Source organism: Oryctolagus cuniculus, chromosome 4 (genome assembly GCF_051225735.1).
Source record: "Oryctolagus cuniculus isolate XC-2025 breed Fujian yellow rabbit chromosome 4, ASM5122573v1, whole genome shotgun sequence".
In the NCBI taxonomy this organism is placed as follows: domain Eukaryota; kingdom Metazoa; phylum Chordata; class Mammalia; order Lagomorpha; family Leporidae; genus Oryctolagus; species Oryctolagus cuniculus.
This window is the reverse complement of record NC_142870.1, coordinates 139,217,517-139,237,068: the sequence shown is the minus strand read 5'-3', so window position 1 is coordinate 139,237,068 and position 19,552 is coordinate 139,217,517. Positions and strand designations below refer to the sequence as shown.

The 19,552-nt window shown below is 39.1% G+C and overlaps 1 protein-coding gene across 5 annotated transcripts in view; it reads left to right on the top strand.

Annotated features, from left to right (window-relative positions):
* PLS1 (plastin 1) overlaps window positions 1-14,645 on the top strand; it is a 135,594-nt gene extending 120,949 nt beyond the window's left edge. For all 5 annotated transcript variants that reach the window (XM_002716570.6, XM_070072688.2, XM_089331096.1 and 2 more), the window contains 5 exons: window positions 358-472; window positions 6,282-6,415; window positions 7,345-7,468; window positions 13,460-13,584; window positions 13,835-14,645. In XM_002716570.6, coding sequence (XP_002716616.1) covers window positions 358-472; window positions 6,282-6,415; window positions 7,345-7,468; window positions 13,460-13,584; window positions 13,835-13,970 — 634 coding nt within the window. In that variant the 3' untranslated portion in view covers window positions 13,971-14,645. The remainder of the gene's footprint in view (window positions 1-357; window positions 473-6,281; window positions 6,416-7,344; window positions 7,469-13,459; window positions 13,585-13,834) is intronic.
* Window positions 14,646-19,552: the final 4,907 nt, after the last annotated feature.

The following is a 19,552-nucleotide window of genomic DNA, read 5'->3' as shown; positions in this document are numbered from 1 at the left end:
AGGAGTTCATCGTATGGGTATTTTACTCAGCAGCCCCTCCCTGCCAGACATTGAAGCTGTTCCCAGATTTATAATACCACGGATGTATGTCCTTATATGTATATGAGGGGGCTGCAAAAAGTTCATAGAAAATGTGCATTTTCTCTTAATTCCATTTCCCATGAACTTTTTGAAACCTTTTATATCTTTGTAAACATTTATGCAGGAAATTTGGGTGGAAGTGCTGGATCAAATGATATCTCCTTTTATTTTTAAGCATTAAATGAGCCTGCTGTGTTTTTAAAGAACTAAGTGCATCTCTGGTACACCTCATAACATCAGCTAGCACCAACATTTACTCCTCCTCCCTCTGTTCAGTGACCTTGCAGATGCGTTAGTGATCTTCCAGCTGTATGAAATGATCCGAGTGCCAGTCAACTGGAGCCATGTCAACAAACCTCCTTACCCTGCTCTTGGAGGGAACATGAAGAAGGTGACTATGGATATGTCATTATTGTTCTGAGCATTTCATAATACTTGGTTAAAGTGTTGTCTGTCCCCATTCAACCTCAAATGTGTTAAGCTTAATCATTGTTTTACAAGTTTGCTTTAATAAAATTTGGAAAGATGAAGACAGTCTCCCCAGTGAGACATTTTATATAATGGCCTTATTCTTTAGCAAGTTGTTTTACTTAATGTTCTTTGATATGCCCTGTAACTTTATAATCCCTCTAACTTTTCAGATCTTCCTGGCTATTATTTTATTTATTTAGTAAGCAGATATTAATTGATTACTACAGAACACTGCTGTGTAAGGTATAAAAAAAGTACTAGTCATTAAGTTGGTCCTTAGAAAGTTCTAAGGAAGTCAAGCAGATGTATTTGCAAGTAACTACAATGTAGTTCATTGTAAGGAAAAGGAATATTGTGAGTTTGAAGCAAGAAAAGACCTTAGGCTGCATTTACCATGAAATAGCTTTGTTAAAGGAGGCTGTATTTGAATTAGACCTTGAGAAATAGATAGAATTATGTCTCAAGGAAACTGGAAAAGGGGCTGAAGATAAAGCAAAGAGAGAGTGGTAGGAAAGTATAAAGTATGTTTCTGGAAACTTAGGAAAGTCATTTTACTATATCAGAGGACTCTATAGTTAAGCAGTGAGTGGGAACACTGTATTTGGATAGGAGTAAAGTGGTGAATACCTTGATTGAAGAGCCTGGGCTTCACACCGTAAGCAACAGGACGCATTAACTATTTTTGAAGAGGGCAGTGACTTGATGAGCATTGGTGGGAGAATATCGGGCAGCTGTGTGGAGAGAGATGCTTGTCCTTTTTTTTTTTTTTTTAATTTTGACAGGTAGAGTTATAGACAGTGAAAGAGAAAGAGAGAAGGGTCTTCCTTCCCGCCTGGGAGACCCGGAAGAAGTTCCTGGCTCTTGGCTTCAGATTGGCACAGCTCTGGCCGTTGCAGCCAACTGAGGAGTGAACCAGTGGATGGAAGACCTCTCTCTCTCTCTCTTTCTCTCTCTCTCTCTGCCTCTCCTCTCTCTCTGTGTAACTCTTTAAATTAAATAAATAAATCTTTAATAAAAAAAGAAATAGTGTTTTAGTAACTGTGATGTGGAAATGAGGATACAACATTGCATATATATGTGATGTGAATCTAATTTGTTTAAATACACTTGTAAATATGCATTCAAAATGGACTTCAAGTCTTCCTCTACATTTCTAAAAGGAACATGTATTTATAGACTTTGTAATTTAAAAAACATAAGACTTTAAAAGAAATACATCATATTAAAAGTTAAAAGGGGGCCAGTGTTGTGGTGCAGGGAGCTATGCTGCTGCCTGATGCCATCATCCCTTATTGGAATGCCAGTTTGAGGCCTGGCTGCTCCGTTTCCAGTCCAGCTCCCTACTAATGCACCTGGGAAAGCAGCATAAGATGGCTCAAATACTTGGGCCCCTGCCACCCATGTGGGAGACCTGAATGGAGCTCTGGGCTCGCAGCATCAGCCTGTCCAGCCCCAGCCACTGGGAAAATGAAACAGTAGAAGGAAGATTCTCTCTCTCTCTCTCTCTCTCTCTCTTTCTCTTTCTCTCTCTTTCCCCCTCTTCCTCTCTTTGTCACCCTGCACTTCAAATAAATAAATAAATAGTTTTAAAAAGTGTAATTATAAGAAATTTACATACATTTTTTAACATTTCTAGTGGTTGGATTTCCTACTTTTTTTTTTTGAAGATTTATTTATTTGAAAGTCAGAGTTATACAGAGAGAGGAGAGGCAGAGAGAGAGAAAGGTCTTCCATCCGATGGTTCACTCCCCACTTGGCCGCAACGGCCAGAGCTGTGCCGAACTGAATCCAGGAGCCAGGAGCTTCTTCCAGGTTTCCAATGTGGGTGCAGGGGCCTAAGGACTCGGGTCATCTTCTACTGCTTTCCCAGGCCATAGCAGAGAGCTGGATCAGAAGTGGAGCAGCTGGGCCTCAAACCAGCGCCCATATGGGATGCTGGCGCTTCAGGCCAGGGCATTAACCCGCTGTGCCACAGCGCCGGCCCCATAATTTCCTACATTTTTAATTTCATTTGGTTTGCTTATACTTATGCTTTCATAAAAATGGAATTCAGAACACTTATTTACCTAATTTCACCTAAATGTTTCTTCAAAATTTCAGATGCAAAAGGTAACAGGAAAAGAGAAATCACTCCATTTAGTATAACTGGGATTTTAAAACGTTATTTATAGGAACCAGCTCTGTGGTGTAGTAGGTTAAGCCTTCACCTACTGGGCCAGCAGCCCATATGGGCACCAGTTTGGGTCCCAGATGCTGCTCTTCCAATTCAGCTCTCTGCTATGGCCTGGGACAGCAGTGGAAGATGGCCTACGTGCTTGAGCCCACATACCCACATGGTGGACCCAGAGGAGGCTCCCAGCTCCTGGCTCAGATCTGCTTGGCTCTGGCCATTTTGGCCATTTGGGGAGTGAACCGGTGGATGGAAGACCTCCCTCTCTGTCTCACCCTCCCCCACCCCGCCCCATGACTCTGCCTCTCAAATAAATAAATTAATCTTAAAAAAAGTAGTTAAAAATGTCACAAACGAATCATATACAGAATGCTTCCTTTCAACAAATAGTAGTTGTTTACAGAATGAAACATAATACCTAAAATAAATTCAAGATGTTTAAAAAATGATGAAGTGGTTTTTTTCCTAACATAGTATCACAGAGAATTATTTTATACACTTTGGATAGTCACCAGCAGACATCACTTTGCTTCATTTATAAAATTCATAAAACTGCACCATTAAATGTCTTAGTTTGTTATTTTTTCAATATTTCTTTTCCTTAGACTCCTATGCCCCATCTGTAACTCTTTTCACTGTCCAAATGATCTAAGCTTCACTTTTGTCCAAAGCATTTGAAGTGCTTGGCAATCATTTCTTCTAATCTCTCTGAAAGTGCACTCTCACATTTTTTCTCGTGTTGTGTTCATTCTTGCCTTTTTAGGTTCTTCATCTTTTAGCCTGACAACTCTAGGTATTTCCAAGTTCTCGGCCCAAAGCTCTTACCTTCCATATTTATATCCTTATGGAACAGATCCATCTATTTTCAAGGTTTAAGAACTAGTATAAGTATGGCTTACCTCTAAGAAACTAAGTTCTCATTCTTCCTCTACTTCTTACAATTTTTTTTTTTTTTAAGATTTAATTATTTGAGGGCCGGCGCTGTGGTGTAGCGGGTAAAAGCTGCTGCTTGCAGTGTGGGCATCCCATATAAGCACTGATTCTAGTCCTAGCTGTTCCTCTTCCAATCCAGCTCTCTGCTATGGCCTGGAAAATCAACAAAAATGACCAAAGTTCTTGGGCCCCCCCACCGGCATGGAAGACCTGGAAGAAGCTCCTGGCTCCTGGCTTTGGATTGGTGCAGCTCCAGCCATCGCGGCCATTTAGGGAATGAACCAGCGGCTGGAGGACCTCTCTCTGCCTCTGCTCTCTGTGACTCTGCCTCTCAAATAAATAAATAAATCTCTTTAAAAAGTTTTTAAAACGACTTATTTATTTTAGAGGCAGAATTACAGATAGAGAGGAGGAGACAGAAAGGTCTCTGTCCACTGGTTCACTCCTCAGAACTGGGCCAATCTGAAGGCAGGTGCCAGGAGCTTCTTCCAGGTCTCCCACACGGGTGCAGGGGCCCAAGGATTTGGGCCATCTTCTACTGCTTTCCCAGGCCATTAGCAGGGAGCTGGATTGGAAATGGAGCAGCCAGGACTCTAACTGGCGCTCATGATGGGATGCTGGTGCCACAGGTGGAGGCATAATTTACCACACCACAGCACCAGCCCCTCTTCCTCTACTTTAGTACCTCTCTAGATCTTGGGCGTGTTCTGCCAAATTTAGAACCAATGTTGGCAGAAAAAAAAACAAAAACAAAAACACATCTTTTCCTTTATGTTAGCACCTGTTTCTAGTTTTCCTTTCATTTTGGTCATCTCAGGATCTTCTTATTCCTCTACACTAGCAATCTTGGACTCCTTTCTCCACTTCATCTCCCTTAGAAATTTGGGTTAAGATATCAAGCAGATGGTCTCTCATTAAAACATATTTTATGCAAAAGTTATGATTTTCTAAAAAATTTTTTCATTGAATGAGTCTATGGAAAATATGCTGATTTTCCTCTCTCATGTTTACATAGTTTCATAGTTAATGTGCTGGTGTGATTTTCCATAAATAGGAATATATCCACTAAAAAAATTCTAGACATTTACGTGGCATATGTTTCTATTAAACAGGCATACTTTGACTCCTAGGAAAAATGAAGTATTGTGGAATATCATGTCATTGCATTTAAAAAAAATGAATTAATATCAAGAATTTATTAAGTAAACCAGGTAGATCTTACAGCATTTTTGCATCTTTATTTGTAACAAACAGAACTTTGGGAATTTATATTCTCCTGTAAAAATAACTCTTAATTTGTTTGCACAATTTCTAGTATTGTGTGCTTTCCTCATCTTTTCTAAAATTGTTCCTGTTTTTTTTAAGAGTTTATTTATTTGGCCGGCGCCACGGCTCACTAGGCTAATCCTCCGCCTTGCGGCGCTGGCACACCGGGTTCTAGTCCCGGTCAGGGTGCCGGATTCTGTCCCGGTTGCCCCTCTTCCAGGCCAGCTCTCTGCTGTGGCCGGGAGTGCAGTGGAGGATGGCCCAAGTGCTTGGGCCCTGCACCCCATGGGAGACCAGGATAAGCACCTGGCTCCTGCCATCGGATCAGCGTGGTGTGCCAGCCACAGCACGCCGGCCGGCCGCGGCGGCCATTGGAGGGTGAACCAACGGCAAAGGAAGACCTTTCTCTCTCTCACTGTCCACTCTGCCTGTCAAAAAAAAAAAAAAAAAAAAAGAGTTTATTTATTTGAAAGAGTTAGAGGAGAAGAGAGAAAGATATATATATATATCTCTGGATATCTGGATAAAGAATATGAGAGATGAAATTAAGATTCTTAATGAAACAATTACTTTTTTCTCAATTCCTTTATTTTTAAAAAATATTTATTTTATTTATTTGAAAGAGAGAGAGAGAAAGAGAGAGAGAGGGATAGAGTGAAAGAGAGAGAAAGAGAGGGAGAGAGGGAAAGAGAAAGAGAGAGAGAGGGAGAGAGGGAAAGAGAGAGGACTTCCACCCACTAGTTCACTCCTCAAATGGCCAAAAAGGCTGGAGCTGCACCGATCCAAAGCCAGGAGCCAGGAGCTTCTTCCAGGTCTCCCACGTGGGTGCAGGGGCCCAGGGACTTGGGCCATCTTTTACTGCTTTCCAGGCCATAACAGAGAACTGGATCAGAAGTGGAGCAGCCGAGACTCGAACCAGCATCCATATGGGATGGCAGCACTGCAGAGCAGGGCTTTAACCTACTATTCAACAGCACTGGCCCCTCTGCCCTTTAATTTTAAGTCTAAACAAAGAAATATTTATTAACTCTCTCAATGGATTTCAGGAAACCTAGGTCATAGGCACACATCTGCTACTGATAAACTGTGTAATCTGGGATAGTTAAGACTTTGGAGTAGGAAAGTGTCTGAAAACTTGTCAGCCAGTTGTTCCTCTATTTAGGGTAACCCCTCAGTGCTCTGATATCTTCAACAATAAAATGGACAGGTCATTCCTTGTGTTCACAGGGTTTTATAAAATAAAATTCAGTCATAAAAATTTTAAGTCTGTTATTTTTCAGAGGACTAAATTAGGCTTGTATATTCAAGAGAGATGTTTTTAATGGTCTGTTTTTGCAACAAAACTCCTGCTTATTTATAGATTGAAAACTGTAACTACGCAGTGGAGCTTGGAAAGAATAAGGCTAAATTCTCTCTGGTGGGCATTGCTGGGCAAGACCTAAATGAAGGAAACGCGACACTTACACTGGCGTTGGTATGGCAGCTGATGAGAAGGTAAAGGCCCTTGTGTGTACAGCAACGCTGTCAGTTTGTTTCCACAGTCGTTTCAACTAAACCTTTAGCTATTTCCGAAGAGTAATGAACACAGAAGAAATATGCAGTACAAAATACTAAACGTTGAAGGATTTGCTGTGGGGAGCAACCCGGACTAGACTAAGTTACTGGAATTAAGACTTATTCTATGCATCTGCTCTCCCACAATATGGCACTGGGAGAGAAGAAAACAGTTTCTACACAGCTGCCTCCAGTTCAGCCAATAAACTGTAGGACCTGCTCCTGACTGGAGGAGAGCAGCGTACTCGGCGTGTGGGCAGCCGAGCACGGATTGGCGGAGGAGGACTATAAAGGAGGAGAGAGACGGCATGCACCAGGAACATCTAAGGGGAACATCTGAGGGAACACCTGTGCATCCCCCGAGAGAGCCGGCCGGCGGTGTGCCGCTCCCCCGCGGAAGTGGGGAATGTGGCAGGGGGAACCGCCCTTCCACGGAGGTGGAAGGGACAGTAGCCAACCCGGGAAGAACCAGCAGCAAACCCGGGGAGGGCCGAGCAGACGAAAGAACAGCGCAGGGTCCAGTGTCGTTCCTCCACGAAGAGGGGGAGCGACATTTGCCATGGGTTATATATGTTTTATGAATTATGTTTTATTTAAAACTGAGTTGGTCTCTAGAAATACTATCACTTTTATTAGTATCTCTTAAGAATGGCTTTGTAAAGAGTTGTTTTAAATTTCTAAAATACTATATGGTAGTTTTTGTTTCTGATTAGAGAACTTTGGCATGTGATCACATGCAAATGCCAGGCTAAATTTAGAAATATTTATTAGCCCAGAACTATTTCTTAAATACTATCTAAATATTGATATGAATAATGTGAAAAATTTTCACTTCTTGCAGTCTCAAATATGCGCCTTTTCTGTTGCAGGTACACACTGAATGTGTTATCAGATCTTGGAGAGGGTGAAAAAGTAAATGATGATGTTATTATTAAATGGGTCAATCAGACTCTTAAAAATGCAAACAAAAGTACTTCTATTTCCAGTTTCAAGGTAATCAATCATTTTTTTTAAAAAAGCTATTTTATAAATTTAGGAAATAAGTTTTATTGGTTCAAAATTAATTTTCTGTCTCAGAAGCACAGTTTATTAGTTTAGGCATACTATTTATTTGGCATGTATAAAGTAAAAAAATTCTGTTTGAATTTTTTTTTTTTTACTTTTAATTAGCTGTCCTGTTGAGTATAGATGCAGGTTAGTATTATTAAACTATGGTAATCAAATCTTAAAAATAAGAATAGCGCCAAAACAATCCAACTGTCAAATGAGAAAGAAAGATAAAAAGCTATTGTTTATGTAGGACCTATAATGTTTTGTGCTCCCTAGCAGCAGTCTCAGAATTGTATTGACATCATTTCCAAGGCATAACAGAGCCAGCCAAACCGATTCAAGTGGGAATTGAGAAAACTGGTAGGAAAAAAAAAAATCTTATCATCTGGCTTCATAATGCACTTAACACTCACTTCTGAGCATTTGTGGATGATTCATAAAGCACTCAAGATGTGATCTGTACATACATAGCCACTAATTTTCATGCATTTCCATTGTGTTGTGCTTTTGCATGCACGCTGGTTGTCAACTGTGAGTAAGCATGTCTGCTTGTACACATTCATTCAGTGAGCCTTGTGTTTGTGATTTTATTATATGTGAAGAACCTGCAATCAATTTGTATTTTTTTTAGTGAAATAAAAAAGTACAAACAGATGAATCTCTAAACCCTTGTAAGATATCCATCCACCTTTATTCCTCTCTTAGCTTTTGCTCTATATATCTGACAACATTGTAGGATGGTAGTAAAGTGAGAAATTGACAAAGTCAATCTTGTCATCTTTAGTAAAAACTTAGGCTGAAAAATGGTTTTAAATATGGGACAGGTAGAGCTCGCACTGTGGTGTAGTAGCTTTTAAGCCTCTGCCTGCAGCACCAGCATCCCGTATGGGCGTCAGTTCAAGGCCAGGCTTCTTCACATCTGATCCTGCTCCTTGCCAATGTCCTGGGAAAGCAGTGGAAGATGGCCCAAGTGCTTGGGCCCCTGTACCTGAGTGGGAGACCTAGAAGAAGCTCCTGGCTCCTGGCTTCGGATTGTCCCAGCTCCAGCTTTTGCAGCCATTTGGGGAGTGAGCCAGCAGATGAAAGACCACTCTCTCTGTCTCTCCCTCTCTGTCTTTCAAATAAATATATAAATCTTTAAAAAGAAATCAAACTGAACAGTTAGATGTTGGTAGAGATGTTGCCTGGGTACTAGTTCAAGTGCTGTGTTTTTTTTTATCCTTTCCCATCTTGGAAAGAACTAATGACATGGGATTTTAGTTACTGCTTATTGAAATTTTAGAAGAGTATTTTTAGTCCATGGTTTGTGTTTATATGTTTTGAACATAAAACATAAATTAAAAATGCAAAATAGGAATGAGGATATATTATAACATTCTGTAATTGATAGTTAACTCTTTAAAATTGTTATACTGAAATTATATGCATTTGCACATTAATTTATAAAAACCAATAAGCATGAATATAATTAAACCAGATACAATGAGAAAATATTTAGGAACAAATTTAAAAAACAAATAAAAATGAATATTTATTGAGCTCTTACTAGTAACTTTTCTAGGTAATGCAAAAGATAAAAAATATAAAATTAATTTGGCCCCCAGAGTGTTCACCATTTATTTGCAAGGCAAAACTTGTATAATTGAAAATGTAAGTATACTACAAAGCAAATGATAAAATCCAAGTAACTCATACAATTAATATTATCATGAGTGAGAAGTCTGATTAGTACGTTCCAACTGAGTGGTCAGTTAAAAGTAGATAGAGAAGTTGATTTGGTTTGAAGATCAGATGAAAAGAGGATTTGGATTGGTGGAGACAAGAAAGGGATATTAAACTAGAAGCGCACATCTTGAATGAATGCAAGTCTGGAATGGTTGGGAGAAATTGGCTAGAGAGGACAGTGTCTAAGGGATCTAGATACAGAGGCTAGGTCAAGATTTCAGAGGATTTTGGCCTAAATAATGGATATGGAGTAAAAGAAGCAAGGTCAGACAGGTGATTGTTTTTGAAAGGCTAATCAGAATATGATGAGCAAGATGGGTGGGAGAGAGAATGTTGTAATTGTAAGGACAAAACTTAAGAAGAATCCAAGGTAGAACTCAGCACAGGTAGATTTGGATGAGGTTGGAAGTGGGTACTGGGAATGGTAAGAATAGCTAAGACTTGGCTTCATGGTTTAGGGAAGGACAGGAGAGAGGAAAGTCAGAACTCTTGATGTTTGGGCCTGGGTAATTGGAAAACTGAGAATAACCTGAAAGAAATGGGGATATCATGAGGTGAAGCTGATTTCTGGAAAAGGTGATGAAATCAGTTTTAAACTCACAGAATTTGAGATAATTTTCAGGAATTGGATGAGAAGAGATGGTAAAATTGGGAATACAGATTTGGTGATGAGTTGAATAAAAGAGATGAAACGTGAGCATATACAAACCCAGTAGGGGAGAGAGCTTACAGAGAGCAGGCGTGGGAGCACAGTTCTACTTAGAAATGAAGAGGCAGGTATTTGGTGCTTAGTAGGTGCTTGATAATAAAATATTTAAAGAGAGTGCAAGTGGTTACAAAATGTAACAGTAAGTGCTAAAAAAACAGTTGGAGTGAGAGGTTTTTTCCAACCCGAGAAAGCATTATGTGTGATGGCTGTAAGTGGTACTAATCTGAACATAATCATAATTAAGACAGTGCTATAATTAGAAATTTCAGAAAATGAGCAAATTTACCCTTTTTAGTTGCAAAGTAATTTTCTCATACCAAGAAGATAGGGAGAGGTTGTTTTTCAGCAAATAAGAATAATCATTATTACCCTTTATTGAGTCCCATTTGTCACTGTGCTAAGCATTTTACACATTGCTTAAATCAGTAATTCTATGAGCAAAAGACAAACATTAGAGTAGTGAAATAACTGTTGTACTATCATACAGCTTTTAAGCAGAATAGCTGGATTTTACACCCAGGTATATTCATCAGCAAACTAAAAGGAAAACAGATGTAAATATATTTATATAGTAAACTAATGATTTCCATTACAATTCCTTGCCCTTCATAAAAGTAAAATATTTTGCACTGACAATTACAAATCCAGGAGACGAAAGATGAAAAGGAATATGATATGATCTTTAGCAACTTAAAATTTTCAATCCACTCAATAAAAGCTTTTTCTAAGGTGATTTATAGTAGATAGAAAAAAATTCCTTGTTCCCTAAATCTAAATGAAGAAATGTTTAAAATACCACATATATGTAAATAAGTAGCCAAAATATAACATATTGAACGAGTAATCTGTTTTTGAATCATCTTAGAAATGTATGAAAGGTAAGCCCATAAAAATTTTATTTTAGAATGACATTAAAAAAAACACTTACTTTAAAATGTATAACAGTATAGAGTCAACTAGAAAGATTATTAAAAGTATAGATTCCCAGCATTTTCCACAGATAATCCTACTTATTGAGAATGGGGCTAAATTTTTGACAGTATCCCAGTTACTTTTTCTGGAGGTATTCTGTAAGAAGACAGGGATAAGGATTTTTAAGAGATAGAAGCCAGCGCCACGGCTCACTTGGCTAATCCTCCACCTGCGGCGCTGGCACCCTGGGTTCTAGTCCTGGTTGCTCCTCTTGCTGTCCAGCTCTCTGCTATGGCCTGGGAAGGCAGTGGAGGATGGCCCAGGTCCTTGGGCCCCTGCACCTGCATGGGAGACCAGGAGGAAGCACCTGGCTCCTGGCTTCAGATCAGCTCAGTGCACTGGCCGTAGCAGCCAGTCGAGGGGTGAACCAATGGAAAAGGAAGACCTTTCTCTCTCTCTCTCACTGTCTAACACTGCCTGTCCAAAAAAAAAAAAAAAAAAAAAAAGAGATAGGAGGGGAAAACCTAATAAACCACATCCAGATAACCAGCATCAGATTGACTTAAGGGCCCTTATTCTCACACTCTGCATCTCCACTGACCTTCCAATTTTTTTCATCAGACATTTATGAAGAACCCACATTTCTCTAGGAACTGTACTAAATACTTTCACCTATATTACCTGAATATTCCCAAGAATGCTGTGACATTCTTATTTCAGATTAGGAAAGGTAATTTGGATTTCAGGTAACAGAAACCCAATTTAAAGTGGTTTAGACCAAAAGAAAAGGAACCGATTATAATGACAGAAATCCAGATGTAGGGTAAGTAGACTTTGGGGTCGGTTGAGCCAATGGTTAAATTTCATTTAAGACTCAGGGTTTGGCCGGCGCCGCGGCTCACTAGGCTAATCCTCCGCCTAGCGGCGCCGGCACACCGGGTTCTAGTCCCGGTCGGGGCGCCGGCTTCTGTCCCGGTTGCCCCTCTTCCAGGCCAGCCCTCTGCTGTGGCCAGGGAGTGCAGTGGAGGATGGCCCAGGTGCTTGGGCCCTGCACCCCATGGGAGACCAGGAAAAGCACCTGGCTCCTGGCTCCTGCCATCGGATCAGCGCGGTGCGCCGGCCGCAGCGCGCCGGCCGCGGCGGCCATTGGAGGGTGAACCAACGGCAAAGGAAGACCTTTCTCTCTGTCTCTCTCTCTCACTGTCCACTCTGCCTGTCAAAAAAAAAAAGAAAAAAAAAAAAAAAGACTCAGGGTTTTTCCCATCTCTTCTTTGCCATCTAACACGTCAATTTCACCCTAAAAGCTGCTTCTCCTCTTGATCATAGGGTAGCAGCTGGCTATGACAGAGTTTCATCCTCTCATTCATATCCAGGAAGAGGGTTTGCTGGCTTTCCATAGCCTAAATTAAGTCCAAATTAAATCACTGTGGTAATAAGACTATTCTATTAGACTTGGACTACTGTTCCCAACCTTTGTTTCATTGTGGTTTTTCTAAAGGGTCGTTTTTAGACATTTGGTTTCCAGTCACCCCATCTCCATGAAATTTTAATGCAGGGATGCACTGTTTATCTACTTAGGCACTATAAGCTTTATATATAAAAAGGATAAAGTTGTCACTCTGTCCCCACTGAAAATGTTTAGCTTAGACTAATTCAGTTTCACTCCTGGAGCTGTGGATGGGATAAGCTTTCCCTGAAGCACATGTGCACGTGAGGGAGGTACAAAAATAGAGTTCTATTAGGGTAGGAAAAGAAGTAAGGAGGAGAAGATTCTAGAAGGAAAGTAACAATTGCTATATTCAAGCTGGGAGAGAGAGAGAGAGAGAGAGAATATGAATATGAGAAAATTCCAGGATTGGTAAGTGGTAAAATGAATTCACACAAGAATTTTTAACTGCAGTGTTTTATCCATTAAAATTTAACTGTCCATTTGTAGTCGGCCATGGAGTAGCTTCAAAATGCAAAGAATCTTGGGTATTAAAATTAGATTGTCATGGTTTGAAGCTTGGTTCTGTACTTAACTGAATGTGTTCAATCACTTGAGCTTTCTGAACTTCATGTTCTTCATCTTTAAAAGAGATTATAATCCCTTTATTATTAGGATTTTAGGGTTAAAAAGATAGATTAAATAAGCTAAAGCCTGTCAAGTAACAATGCCTATATAAATATTAGTTCCCTTTCCCTGTTGCCTTTTTATTCCTGAAAAATGTTAAGTGAAAGGAATTTATGGTCTAAAAATATTACTAGAATGTATAAAATTATCAATTTAAAATTACTCCCCTATTCCTTTTCAAAAGTTGTTTATTTTTTACAAAATGGATACAGTAGTTAGCATAGTTAGGAATTGTCATGTCCACAAACCTTTTCAGGTATGATGACAGCTCTGCACTATAATTTGTATAAAGATTGAAGGAAAAGCATATTTTAAATGGTGTGTTACATGTTTTGGTTGTAGAAAAGCTGAATATTAGGTACAATGAAAATATATAGATTGCTTTCAATTTTATGACCGTGACCAGAAGAATCTGACACTTATGAAAATTAAAGGTAAGATGTTTATGAATGTTCATCTATTCTTTATTTTCTAGGATAAATCCATTAGTACAAGTTTACCGGTACTAGATTTAATAGATGCCATTGCACCAAATGCAGTTCGTCAAGAAATGGTCAAAAGAGAAAATTTATCTGATGAGGACAAGCTGAACAATGCTAAGTAAGGCTTTATGATTTATATTGTAATATTTTGTTACTTTAATTCTCTAAAATCCTTACAGGAAAGATTATTGTGATTTAAAATATACATTTTTATGTATAGCCTATATGAGGAATATGATTGAAGACTCACAAAATTAACCTTTGAGTAAAGTTAGTCTTATCTAAATATTTCATCCTTCTGTTTATAAATATTAAGAGAAAACACAGTTGATGACAAATACCAAGATTTTTTTTTTTATCTTTTCAAGATATGCCATTTCAGTTGCTCGAAAGATGGGTGCCCGGATATATGCATTACCTGATGACCTCGTAGAAGTAAAACCAAAGATGGTTATGACGGTGTTTGCGTGCTTAATGGGAAGAGGACTGAACAGAATAAAATAATGGAACATTTCATATGATTTTTCTGCCACATTAAACATATTGAATGCCTCACAGTTTACAGAATTCTGAAATGTAGTGGATATAAAATCAGATTATTTGTATGTTCAAAATAATTATATATTCATTAATGATTTCAGTATCCTGATCATGCTAGTTAGAATTTGTCAACCTTTTTGGATCAACAATTAATTTACCAATCAATACTGATCATAGAGTATTTCATTATCAATATATTTCATGATTAAAGTATTCTGTTTCCTGAAAGTCTTATTTAAGTAAGACTAATTCATTCTTTTTCATGATTCAAAAAAGATCAATACAAAAGTTTCTGCAGTTCCTGTTGTGAAATGTGTTTTGATTTTTTTTGCGTGCTATTTAATTTTGATGTTAAATGTGTTTAGTCATAATGCAGCTTAATATTTTCATTTTCTTCCTCTAACTAAGTAAAATGAGTTTTAACTTTACTGTAATTTCTACATTGTCTAAACTTTTAAAAGGACAAGTACTATTCATTAACATTAAGCTTTTTTATATATGACAACTAATCCTTAAGTCCTGAAGTCCACTCTGTTGTAATACTGGCAGTAGCTTTTTACTTGGAACTTAATTTGAACTATATTGATACTTTACATATCCTAGTTTGGTAATAAAGCTTTATCTATGACATGCAGCATATACTATATGTTGGTAGGATATTATTAGTGAAAGATATATTTGTGTGTGTGTGTGTGTGTGTGTATAAATTTTGCACCTGAATTTCCCAGGTTTCCTTAAATGGTATGTATAACCGGTCAATCAGCCAACCATTAAGTATTTATTTTGCCTCCATGAAGTGTATAATACCTTTCAGTTTTTGGATATCTGATACATGAATATTTCTTTTAAATACTCATTTTGAATATATGTATTTTTAAATGGATTCTTTTCAAATACTTGTATCCAAATATTGGCTAAAACATCTCAAGACAGGTTGACACTATCCTGTTAGCTTCATAATATACTTGCTAGTTTAGGTCTATACTGAAACCCTATATAATTTAGTGTATATCCACTGAATATCTTTAGTAGATAGAAAGTAACATAAATTTAATATTCAACATTGAATAATTTCACATTGTTTTCAAGGCCTCCTATAAAATGGCAGTGTTTGGTTGATGCTTGTGTTACTTGGAAATAGCTAAAACTTGAGACTGATGTTTTTCTGAATTTTAGCAGCAGACCAATTCTACTATTCACAATTGAATCTAATAATAATCGACTTCCTCCATCTTCCACTGTTAGTGCCAGTGAGCAATACTGCTATGCAGCAAAAATGCTGTCACTTTATCTCAGAATGAATGGTTTAAATCCCTCTTCTGTCATTGATTAAGATATACATTTTGGTAAGAGTGAGACTACCCAGGTTTTTAGAATAGAATTTTTAAAAATGAAATGACCGATAGATGGAATTTATTCTTCTATGAGAGAGTTCTTTCCCTTTTATATTCTGATAGTTGTTTTCTTATATGATGATGAAGATACCTTCTTGCCCTTTTATGAGATCATTTAAATCATGCTGCCCCCTTTGATTTTTTTCTCCATTATATTTGCTAAGCTGATTTACATAAAATTTGGCACTTTAGGGTGTTCTTTTTTTCTCACAATATTTATTTAATAAAAATGCCGTGTTATGTAGAAATGTGTCAGTATTTATTTCATTTAAATAAAAGCCTTGAAAATTAGCCCAATATAAACTTTTTTTTCCCAGAAAAGAGTACAATTCCTGAATGAATGAGACCAAAAAAATTATTAGATCATCTCTTTGGAGGTGAGTGTAGTTTCTTTTTTCTTTTCTTTCCTTTTCTTTAAGATTTATTAATTCATTTGAAAGTCAGTTACAGAGACAGGAAGAGACAGAGATCTTCCATTTGCTGATTCACTCCCCTGTTGGCCTCAACAGCCAATGCTGGGCCAGGTGAAGCCAGGAGTCAGGAACTTCATCCAGGTCTTCCACATAGGTTGCAGAAGCCCACGTATTTGAGTCATGTTCTGCTTCTTTTCCTAGGCCAACAGCAGGGAGCTGGATCAGAAGTGGAGCAGCCAGGATACGAACCAGTGCCCACATGAGATGCTGGCCAGGAGCCAGGAACTCCATCCAGATCTGTATGGGTGGCACGAGCCCAAGCACTTGGGCCATCATTCGCTGCCTCCCTAGGCACATTAGCAGGGAGCTGGGTCACAAGTGGAGTAGCTGGGACTCGAACCAAAACTCTGATATGGGATGCTGGCCTCAGAAGTAGTGGCTTAGCCTGCTGTGACACAACACTAGGCCCTCTCTTGTTCTCTAATAGGAAGGATTTTATTAAAGACCAACTGCATGGTTATCACAAATTTAGTTTTTGTTGACATGGAGTAAATTAATTCATTAACAGAAATTTGTTGGATGTTATAATCCAAATATAATCATAGATTAGACACTAGGGATTCAGCTGAGAAAAAGATAACCTCTTCTGATTTTATGTGTCAGTAGAGGGAGGGAAACAATAAACAAATGGGAATTTTAGATAGTGATAACGCAGAAGAAATAAAACAAGGTAACGTGATGGAGACTGACTCAGGAAGTAGGATGGAGATGGACTTTGGTTATCAAGGAAGGTCTCTCTAAGGATGTTCTGTTTGGTCTGAGTGTTCAGCAAAGAGAGCAATTGCAAAGGTCTGAGGCAGGAGGAGCATCGAAAGCATTACAGAGAACAGGCGAATGTGGCCTGAGAGCAAGGAGGGAGAGGTGGAACCAGCATGTAGGACTTAGTAAGGGAAGGGACACAGCAGTGGGGGCACTGGCCTGAGCTTGTTTTTGAGCGGATGTTCCAGGATGGCTTATCTTGGCAACTCTGTGCTCAGACGGGGCCAGGCCACCAGAAACAAGGAAGTTACAGCTCCAAGAAACCAGTTTGAGTATGAAAATATATGTTGCTTGAGCAGGATAGACTCTCCTGGTCCCCCTAGTCTACATCCTGGACACTGCTCTAACCCTTGCTGTAAAAGAAAAGCACTGGTAGGGAAGCATAATTTCCCACTGTCTCCTACACTCGTTCCAAGTAAACAAAATTTTTCTCTGAGCAACTCTGCTTGAGGCTGACTATTTAGCAACATCCCACGCAAACAGATCCCTTGGGTCCCCTAAAAGAGGAAGAGGGTCTGGTGTTGTAAATAGAGTCTTTCCTACTTGAGGCACTAGATCTAATTCTGGATTTATTATTTTTCTTTTCTTTTCCTGACTGGAGTTGCAACTGCCCTTTTGTACCTGTTTGGCGTGAGTTGCTTTGAGTAATGTGTTGCTTCTGATCTTACATACCATTGTTCATTGTAACTCTACCGTTAGTCTCCAAATCACATTTTCAAAATAAATGGATAGAGCATTCACATGATATTAAAATACTCCAGTTATTGGTGCTGACGCTATGGCACAGTACGTTAATCATCCGCCTGTGGCACCAGCATCCTATATGTGCACCTGCGTGGGAGACCCAGAGGATTCTGGCTCCTGGGTTCAGATTGGCAGCTCTGGCTGTTGTGGCCATTTAAGGAGTGAACCAGTGGATGGAAGACCTCTCTCTCTCTCTCCCTCTGTCTGTAACTCTACCTCTCAAGTAAATAAATAAATCTTAAAAAAATACTTCAGTTATAGAGAAAATCAAAGAGAGGCAAGGGAGGAGGCTATTCTGTGTCTCAGATGATTCAAAAGGATTTCTAAACAAGATGCACTGGCAACACTGGTATAACTTTGAAGTGTATTTAGCTTCCAAATACTTTGGAGTGTTTCCTAGGATTATCTACTAAAGTGGGTCAGAATACCACCCAGTTGTAAAAATTAACCTAGCCCCTGTGGGAATCATCCAAGCCCAGAAGCTTGAAATGGTTTACTATGGGGAAGCTGATACACTTCTCTTTCTCTCCTTGTCACATTCCCTGTGTCTTTGAGTCTGATGTGTATTTTATAGCTATACTTCTGAGCCATCTGAATTTTCAGCCTCAATCACTCTGAACTTTTGGATGTGTCAGCTGGTTTGTTACCATTTTGCTGACCCGCAAAGAATGTATATAAGCACAAACATGTACCTCTGTTACCTGGCCTCAAATTTGACAGCAATTTTGTTGTTCCACCAAGTATACAAACTTGGGCCTATATGAGGAGGCTACTTCAAAACATATATAGAAAATGGAGTCAAGATAAGTCTTGGTGCAAAAAGTATCTTAAAATCTATGCATAGTTTTTTCATAATATGCATTTCCATGAACTTTTTGAAGGCCTTTTATATGCAATTTCAAAATTTTTGCACCAAAATAACCTTATTTTAAACTCCACTTTCCAGTTTTGTTTTTTTTTTTTGCTTTCTCACAAACTTTTTGAAGTATCCTCGTATTAAGCATTGGAGTGGGGAGATTTGTCTAAAGACAAAAAAAAAACTGTAATGATTCAAGAGATGATCAATTATTTTGAAGTAAATATGAAAACGGAACGTGGACAATCATGGCATCTCTTTTCTAGAAGATCTAAAGAGGACTTTGATGATAAAGTTGTATTTAGGAAATTTGGGAGTTCAAGTGTTCAGAGGTACAGTGATGGAACAAAACAGTATTAACTGTATAGAGAGTTGTTCCCTCAAATATGAGATATGCAGAAGTAAGTCTATGTGTGGCCTTAAAATCTTAAAGGCAATTTAAAAAAAATATTTATTTTATTTGAAAGGCAGTTACAAAGAGGCAGAGGCAGAGATAGAGACAGAGAGGGAAGTCTTCTATCTGCCGGTACACTCCCCAAATGGCTGCAATGGCGAAAGCTGGGCCGATCCTAAGCCAGGAGCCAGGAACTTCCTCCGGGGCTCCCATGCAGGTGCAGGGACACAAGGACTTGGGCCATCGTCCACTGCTTTCCCAGGCCATAGCAGAGAGCTGATTGGAAGTGGAAGCAGCTGGGTCTCGAACTGTCTGCCATATGGGATGCTGCCACTGCAGGCGGCATTCCCCAGGTAATTTTTTTGTAAAGTCAGGGAATTCAGATTTTTCTTAATAAAAGATTCATTTATTTGAAAGGCAGAGTAACAGAGAGGTCTTCCATCGCTGGTTCACTCCCCAGATGACTCCAATGGCTGGAGCTGGACTGCTCCAAAACCAGGAACCAGGAGCTTCTTCCAGGTCTCCCATGCAGGTGCAGGGGTCCAAGGACTTGGGCCATCTTCCTCTGCTTTCGCAGGCCATAACAGAGAGCTGTATGGGAAGTGGAGCAGCTGGGATTTGAACCAGTGTCCATATGGGATGCCAGCACTGCAGGCGGCGGCTTTACCGCTATGCCACAGCCCCTGCCCCAGTTCAGATGCTTTTAAAGATAACATTCAGATTTCCCTATGGTTGATTGTTAAGGAAATCAGGAATTATTCAAGAGATACAATTTCAGGTTTTCTCCCCTATCTTTTAAAGGTGTACCACAGTAGCAGTGTTTTGCAATGTTAAATTTTTAAATAAAATCTTGGTTAAAAAATTATTTAGGCCGGCGCAGTGGCTCAATAGGCTAATCCTCCGCCTTGCAGTGCCGGCACCCCGGG